The following is an 8698-nucleotide window of genomic DNA, read 5'->3' on the forward strand; positions in this document are numbered from 1 at the left end:
GCTGACAGCCAGATTCCCTCGGAATCACCTCGCGACTATTAAACTACATTACAGGGCGGTACGAGTATCACCTAAGCACTGGACAGGCTTGGTGCCTGCTAATCTTTTACTTAGCCATTACGAGTATGCCCTCGTTACAGGAAGTTTTTAGTAATTATTGCGACATTTCTAAAGAAAGTTTTCTTTTATTTGTGAGTTTTTGCTCCATTTTGTTATTATGTAAATTTATTTGGTACCTTTCTTTATTCACTATTTTCACCGTGTCACATTTTCGCTCATTCTATATTTTAGAACTCGCTAAATGTGCGCATTACCATTAATTGTATTTCAATTACAAGCCAATTACAGTAATATCGTCGACTATTAAGTGCTCTAACGCACATAAGTACACAAATTTTGTATTAAAATCATCGACATTTCATTTGTCGATTAATAAATTTCAATCAAGCATTCACTATTACCATTCACGCCCGCTTGTTGCTAGGAATTTGCGCCTAAGTAGTTTTGAGTCGCCACGCACGTTTTCATTAACGCTGCGCAAGCGTACACATTACAGCACTACTCTCCAAATAAAATGACATATCTATATACAAATCGTGCAAGACACAAACTTTATAGAAAGAGTAAAAAAAAGTATTTTGAAGCGTTTCGCGTACACTGCGGTCTGTTCACCGGCAGGTGTAGAATGCGAATGCAAACAAAAAGCGGATTAGCGAACTGAGTGGGTTGAATTCGAGGGAATACGCGGTTGAAGTCGAGCTGCTACTTTAAGTATATATTTTGGTCTGTTTGTGAGCGCGCGCTGTCATAATTTAAGTCAGAATAGTATAGTATGTAAGCCTGTTATTTGGCATTTTTTCATTACTCCGGAGCCACGATAATGAACTGTTAACATATTCTGTTTGGATACCTTACTATTTTGATTACTTTTACTCGCATGTCATGTGCAATGGCGGGGAATGTGGGCACCTTAAAGAGGTTTTAACAACCTATCAAATGCATAGACCTTCAAATATTATAGAAGCAAGAAATAATCGAAAAGTAGATGGGAATATCAATAAGAACCGTTAAACGCTGACTTTTTATACTGTTTAATAAAGTAAACGAAATTTAGATTGCTCCCTCAACGCCTATATACTTTTTTATAATTTAGAGATTGTTTTGAATCGAACAAACAATTGGCATAAATTGAATGAACTGGCATAATCAAGTTGGGATAGAGAATAATTATTAAATCCACTTAGATAAGATGCACACAAACTATTTTGTATTGAATTCAATCAGTTTATCCTATTTTTGATTTTCAGTAAAAGTTGAACAAGTTTTTTTACACGAAATGTCGATTATCTAAAAAAATTTCGTATGACTGTTTTTGAGCACTTGAGCGTTCATTTAAAAATAGTAAAAATTCAAATTTGGGCATATGGTTAGCTCTAGACATAAAATAAAGAAAACTTTTCAAAAGTTCATCGGATCAGTAGAACCTGAAAAATCCTGGATATCGGTTTAGAGAAAAATCGCGTTTAAAGTTTTTCGTATGTCTACTATATGTATGTATATGTTTGTATACCTATCTATATCTCCGATATAATACCTATATCACCGAAAATAATTTGAATTTTGAAAAATCCTCTTGTAGACACATTCTTGAATAGTTAATTTTTTTTATTTCTAGATTAGATTACCCTCTTAAATCAATAAAAGATCTCAATATACTTTTCTGAAAGCGTGGTATGCAGTATATTAACAGTGATGCTTTGATGTTTCTTAAACAAAAAAATATTTAGAGTCAATGTACACAGAACTAATTGCTTTACAGACTCAATCAACCAATTAAATAGTTACAGACACACGAATCGAACGCAAAAAAAAACGGGGATTTTCAATTTCCACGCAGCGCCGTGAATATAATATGATCATATGATAAGCATCATATAATTACAATTAGTGCCTGAAATATCTAGTAAAAGGTAGCGAGACATTCTGAGAAATTAAAAAAAAGGCTCTATTTAGACAGTAAGTTAGCATATGTGTTATAAAAAATGTGAAATGAATATATGTTTACATAGTACTTACTGCGTTTAATAGACCATTACACCACTTCGTTTGAAAAATGCTAATTCAGCCATACTTATTTGTCATTATTAAATAAAAAGCCGTTATAAATATAGGCACTGTGGTATAGAAGCTTGTGGCACTTGTGACAAGTATACAGTTAACATTTATTAACTGAACACGTGCAAATTAATCTAGTACACATGTGAACAGCTTTGAATTACATTTAAACATTTTAAAAATATTTAAAGTTGTCTTAGGTTAGGGTCAGTTTATATTACGCGAGATATTTATTATGAATTTTGCGGTCAACGGCTTAAGTGAGGTTATTCGCCTTTAATAAGAGTCGTTTGCTAACATTATGATATAGTATTGTGTATGATTTTCAGTTCAATTTTTTGTATTTTTATTATTCTGTTTTTTTTTTTTTATTGTTATTAAGCTCTAATTCATTATATACTTTTTGAAAGTGTAACAATTGCATTTTTTTAATTAATTATATGTGGTTAAAGCTTCATGAATTCTCATTAGCATTCACTTCAGTTTTATTTTTTGGCGGCTTTGTGCCTATGATGTGTGCATCATGCACTGTTGTTGGTAATATAACATCTGTCGTTTCCGGAAAGAAAAGCGACAAAATTCCGCTTGTAATCGCACAAATCGCAAATAAAATGGCGGGAGCGCTTTCATCGTACTTGGCCTATACAAAAAAGATATTATATAATTATATATTATATATAATTTTATTGAAAATATCGATTTGTTATTACTTAAAATCAGATATATTTATTTTATAGCTGCTCTTAACGCTTCCAAGTTTTGTCTTCATATGTTTCTGTGGATATGTTAAATAGCTTAAGTAAAGCTAAGGAAGACTATTTAATTTATTCTGTCAAATTGTATTTGATGTTCAACAGTATATTTTTTTATCAATAATAGCCTAGGAACAGAAGCTTGAGGTCATGTTAAAATGTATACAGTGTGTCCCAAAATAAACTCAAGATTTAAATGTGCCGCCATTTCAACTATGTAATTTTCACATTTGCCATATTATTTCGACCATATTTTGTGTGAAATTTTCGAACTGCGCCCGGCAAAATTTCATTATTTTAAAAATAAGTATTGTTCAACAATATATTAAAAATACGTTGGTCTATCGATGTCAGCTGTAAATTTATTTTTTGTTGTTTATAACTGATATCTGTTTTTACTCAAAGTCAAGATGTTTGCCGCAGTTTAAATAGACGTAAGCTATTTCGAAGCATTGGCATAATCATGAACTTGACTGCATTTGATTGAATAAAAACTGAAGACCATATCTGGTGAAGAATGTTTCGCCTTCTCACTTTAGCTCGCTTCAAATGGGTGATTTTTTGATTACATAGAAAGAAGATACTAAAACCGAAAATCGTGAGCTGCTTGGCCCATATGTAATATAATCGTTTCCGCCCAATTCCAAGTGAATGGCGCACAGAGAACTTTCCTCACTTGTGTAAACCTCTCGGCTTTAATCGCGTAAGCGATGTCAATAAAGAAGAAGATAATAGAACTAGTTTGCGGATGACGCTAAAGAACAAATCTTCGATTTTTTTCTTTTATCTGAATAATTCAGCCTGGTATATTTTATATTTGTATATCCTTTCTTGCATTTGGTTGCTCAATTAAGCTTTGAAGTAGTTGCTTTGCACAAGCATAAGTTAATGTCGATTAACTCAATACTGATTGCTTAGATGGTATTTGACTTTTGCTCCAATCTTATTCTACTGCGATAATATCCAAACTTCGTCTAGGTTGTATAAACTCCAAAAAGGGTATATTAAGGGAAGTTTGAAAAACCTCGAATTGAATGTCAGAGACTATAAATTCTATAGTTATATAATATACATATATAACTGAGTTGATATAGCCATGTCCGTCTGTCTGTCCGTCGGTATAAAAAACTGGAACTTCATTTACTCCCCAAGAAGGTGCTCAAAATTCAATCGATAATGGCTAAGCTCTTATACTCACCAATAGCGGCGTTTGTGGCGCTAACATAGAGCCCACACGACCCACCATCGAACAGAACGAAAGCAAACTATTCCGTACATTTGTCGGAAAGATTTCCGATGTGAAAAAGTACAACACTTGAAAAGCTGCCGTAATCATCAGCTTGCCAATTAGAAACAGTATTAAACGCCAAACGAACTGATCTGTGAATATCAAAAATATTAATTAGATCAATCAGAGATCTTTATCATTTGTTTGTAAAACACTTACCAGACGGTAGAAAAGTCGTTATCAAGCAGCACAAGCCACTCAACAGCATTGTGCCGCACAGTGAGTACCTTCTACCAAAGCGAGGCATGATAATGAGCGGCAGAAAGAAGCCAGGTATCTCGATAAGCGCAATAAATATGAAATTGTTGTATTTATTGCCATCCAAAAGCACCGCATTCAAACTAATGCCATAATAGACGAGCACAACGATAATCCAACAGAAGGAACAATTTATTATGCGCCATGTTAGTTTTTTAAAAGATTCTATAATTGGAAAACGACCACCTGTTGCCGTAGCCAATTTCACGCGATTCGATAAAATCAATTTATCCAGCGAGCCATTGGAAAGTTTGCGTTTATTCACTCTCGCAGCACGTTGCAATATGTTCTTGGCATCCTCCTCCTTAGCCTGACTCATCAGCCAACGTATGCTCTCCGGTAGTATCCAAATATATGTGATAAATACAATGGCCGGTATGTAAACAATGCGTAAAATGACACGCCAATTTTGATAATATTTTGCCACAAGTCCAAGTGCTACCTCGCCGATGGCATAGAAAATGGTAATAAGACTGCAAGCCATAACACGACGTTTTGGACCGACTAATTCAATGCCCAAAATGAAGCAAACGGAGTACATAGGACTCGACGCAATGTTATCTAGAAATTCGAAAATTAGAAACGAAGCGTAGCTGGGCGTAAACGAGCGCAGTAAACCCAAGAGTGCGCTAAAGAAACCACCATAAGCGAGCGCAGTGCGTCGACCATAGCTGAGAAAGCAAAGAAAAGTACTGAATTGCCGCTATTTTTTTTTTTTTTTGTTTTTCAGAAAGCAGCTTACCGATCGGATATAAAACCACCCAATGGTATGCCTACAAATTGTCCCACGTTGCCTATTGTGCCCACCAGCGTCAATTTCCATTCATCCTCGCAGTAAATATTGAACTACGCGAAAATAAAGCAAATTTTTTTTTTATATAAATTAGTTAATAAAAATGCCACAAACCTCATTTGCTATAGTTACTTCCTTATCGCGATATATGAAATTGTTGTCTGAACAGCGCTCCTTCTGGGTGCTGTCAAAATTATGTGCATAGCAGAACCCGAGTGATTCATTTTGTGACACTTGATTCTGTGTATAATTACCCACAAAACGATTACATTGATCCAAACCATTATTTTTCTTGGGAATGGTAAATTGGGTCCAGTTCTCCTCGTAATTGCTTGAAGCGCTATCGCATTCAGGAATTTTACATCTACCATATGTAATAAGAAATTTTGCAATTAAAAAAAGATGTTTTTAACCTTATTTAGAAATATTTAGGTATATTTTTATTTTTCCAAAGGTTTCTAGTTCTTTGGCGCTTGAAATGAGCGCCTGAATCTTAGAAACAAAATAATAAACTGGCTCTACTCATGGTAAACCAAATAAAAAAAAGCACATGATATTCTAAAGCATACTGCAGCCTAGAGCTATATAATTACTCTGTTAACACAGTTTTTGTCAGTTCAATTCATACTACTATTATTGAGACATTGAGATGACCAATAGACCATTCGATACTCGTCCCGACCGTCAGATTTTTTAGTTTTTCTTGCCGGTATTCCTTTACTAGATCGTTTTCTAACTTTTATACAAATTTTTTCCTCCAATTTTTTTCTTTTTATGTTACTTAAGAAGTAAGAAGCTACTTGAAGTAAGATCAGTTGTTACACAAAGTGCTGGGAAGGGTATTCTATGCACTGGTTGTTGTTTGAGTGATCTCATTTTATGATTTGTAAAATAAAATCATAAAAATCGTTTATCTATAATTAACATAAAAGTTTATATTCATTACAACCCTTAAGCAATCACAACCGACGCTAGACATTATTCAACTACTTATTAAGTGGGACATAATGCAATTACACGGCAAGTTTACTAGTATAATAAATGTAAATAAATACTATAGAAGGGTGTACCTACTTATCAAAATAACGATCAAGTGTTATTGATATGAAGAAGTGGCGAGATAAAAGGGATCTTGAACAAGTGGTTAATTAATTTTTTTATTACTTGTGGGTTTAGGCAACAATAATTTGTATCCATATATTAAACCATATATTATTTTATCACGACGAACTAGGCGCGGTTTACATTTCATGGAAACAAGAAAATATACTCTTATGAAGATCGTTCATATCGCTTGTCGCAGCCTGGAACCCTCTGTACATACACTTATTTTTACCTAGTAATGAAAAACTAGTCACTGGTCATGGTCAGATGTAATGAATGTCTTCATAATTATTTTTTCGAAATTCTATATGACTTCTTGATAGGGTTATTTTTTCTTGTACTCATTTTTGCACCGATAACCCAAATATTCTGACACTTAAAACGCAATAACTTCACTTCCAATCGATGAAATGTCGTGAAATTCTCACTGGACAGTCGATAAATATAGCAGATTCTAACGCACCAGTCGACATATAGATGGTGCCACCAGTGGCGCTAGATTAAAAAAGTCCTGTTTACTTTGGAAAGCGCTTTGTAGTAAGTCTGTTGATATTAAGCTTACATATACAAGGACTTGGTTTTGATCGTTAAGTTTATTTGATGGCTATATTCTATAGGAATCCGATATCGGCGGTCCTTAGCAGCTTGGGGTGAAAAGGATGTGTGTATTTCTGGTCGATATATCAAACACTGAAGGACTAATTCGCATCTATGTATACAGACTGATAGACAAACGGATATGTCTAAACATGCAGAAGCAATTGACCCTTCCTAATGCATTTTGAAATTAGTGATATTGCAATCTCACATTTAATTTTCGTACCTGTGCACTACACTACTCGCCGTAAATACATATGTAATCGAGAATATCGCGCTAAACAACATCGCCATGCATATCAATAGCAATATAATCAGCTGAAATGGACCGAATTGTCCAATGCGTATGAGTATGTCATCCAGTGTGGACTCTTCCTTTTCTTTTTCATAATCGTTGGCGAATGTAATATGTGATTGCGCGTGTGGCTGGCCATGCGGCAAATCATACAGATCGCTATGCGTCGTATTGGGATCCATTTTTAAACGCGTTCACTTCAACATAAAAATTGTATAATTTTCTGAGCAAATCCCAAATATAAAAAGCAAGTGTTGAAAATCGCGAACTTCTTTTTACAACCGAAACACTTTGCTTTTGCACACACGCTTCACTCTTGCTATAGACAGCTTCTTGGAATGGCTGCTTTCTCTCGATAATCCGTTGCGTTCTGCTAGGCTTTGCCTAACGCGCACAACTGCCAGTTCATTGGCTAACGTGGCTCTAAATCACCAAATTGATAGATCGTCAGTTCGTCGCGTCGATTTGCTTATCGCGAGCCTCTCGAGCGTTCACTTCACTGCTTTTTTTTGCTTTCCTTTTTGTTTTTTGATAATTTTATCGCTGCGTCAAATCAAGTGCGCTGGTGTGTTGGGGGCAGTTGCCGCGTTTCGCATGCGAGTCCTCTTGTGAGACACTGCTTGTGTATGGAGAAAAGAAAGGGGAAGTTGTAGTAATGGTTCCTGCCTTTGAAAATTTGTACTCGTGTTTATTGAGTTTGATTAGATTTGTTTTATTGTATTGTACTAAGTTTGATAAACGCTAGATTTGATATTTTGCTTTCAGTTTCGCCTCGATTATTTAATCATGACTCGTTTGATGATACAATGTAGACCAAAGTACGACATTGATGTTAGTTAAGCCAAATGAAAATGTTTTTCTTATCACGACGACTGGTGGCGTGAGAATTGGTATATTGCGCTATTAATTCCACTGTAAACACACATAATTACATTGTAAACAAATCTGAATACTAATAAGTATAGGCTTTATATATATGCGTTTGTCTATTCACGTATGACTCTGGATACGCTCCGGTTATATAGAAATGGAAGTATTTTGATTTCGGGTCACAAATATTTTGTTCTTCATTTCTTACTTGCCTTCGATTGAAAAGTAAAGCGAAATTGATCCCTCTGAAGATGACAAGGTCATAGTGCAACATCTTCAAATGAAATATTTATGCTGTAACTAAGTTTTTGAGCTGATAATTTGAACATAATAATGCTTTGGATACAGCTCTCATTACAGATACTAGACCATTTTGGTCATCTAGATTCGTTTGGTTTTTAGAATCAGTAACGAAGTGTATGGTTACTTCAATACGTTCGATCAAACGGAAGCACGAATAGACCTTAATTAAACCGCTTTAAAGTAAAAAAAAATTGGCCAAGAACAATACGCTTCATTCAAAATTTTCATGTGCATCAGCAAACATTTTTGAATATAGAATCATTTCAAATCAAACATATACAAAACTGTTATTTTTAGCGATATTGACTGATACGTTTTTTGTT

General features: G+C 34.5%; 2 protein-coding genes across 2 annotated transcripts in view; both read right to left on the reverse strand.

Annotated features, from left to right (window-relative positions):
- Positions 1-2107, reverse strand: part of LOC108971563 (organic cation transporter protein-like) — a 7101-nt gene extending 4994 nt beyond the window's left edge. Inside the window, exon 1 of the mRNA XM_018937725.1 lies at positions 2077-2107. The gene's annotated coding sequence lies outside the window, so the exon portion shown is untranslated. The remainder of the gene's footprint in view (positions 1-2076) is intronic.
- A 59-nt stretch (positions 2108-2166) lies between these two features.
- LOC108971562 (solute carrier family 22 member 4-like) lies at positions 2167-7688 on the reverse strand. Its single transcript, XM_018937723.1, has 6 exons — positions 7134-7688; positions 5321-5570; positions 5156-5259; positions 4315-5084; positions 4066-4247; positions 2167-2755 (listed from the first exon to the last, which is right to left on the reverse strand). Exons 1-6 carry the CDS (start codon positions 7382-7384, stop codon positions 2570-2572), a joined length of 1743 nt encoding a protein of 580 aa, XP_018793268.1. The 5' UTR covers positions 7385-7688; the 3' UTR covers positions 2167-2569.
- Between the last annotated feature and the right edge of the window lie 1010 nt (positions 7689-8698).

Source organism: Bactrocera latifrons, unplaced genomic scaffold (assembly GCF_001853355.1).
Source record: "Bactrocera latifrons isolate USDA-ARS-PBARC rearing strain unplaced genomic scaffold, ASM185335v1 scaffold_347, whole genome shotgun sequence".
Lineage (NCBI taxonomy): Eukaryota > Metazoa > Arthropoda > Insecta > Diptera > Tephritidae > Bactrocera > Bactrocera latifrons.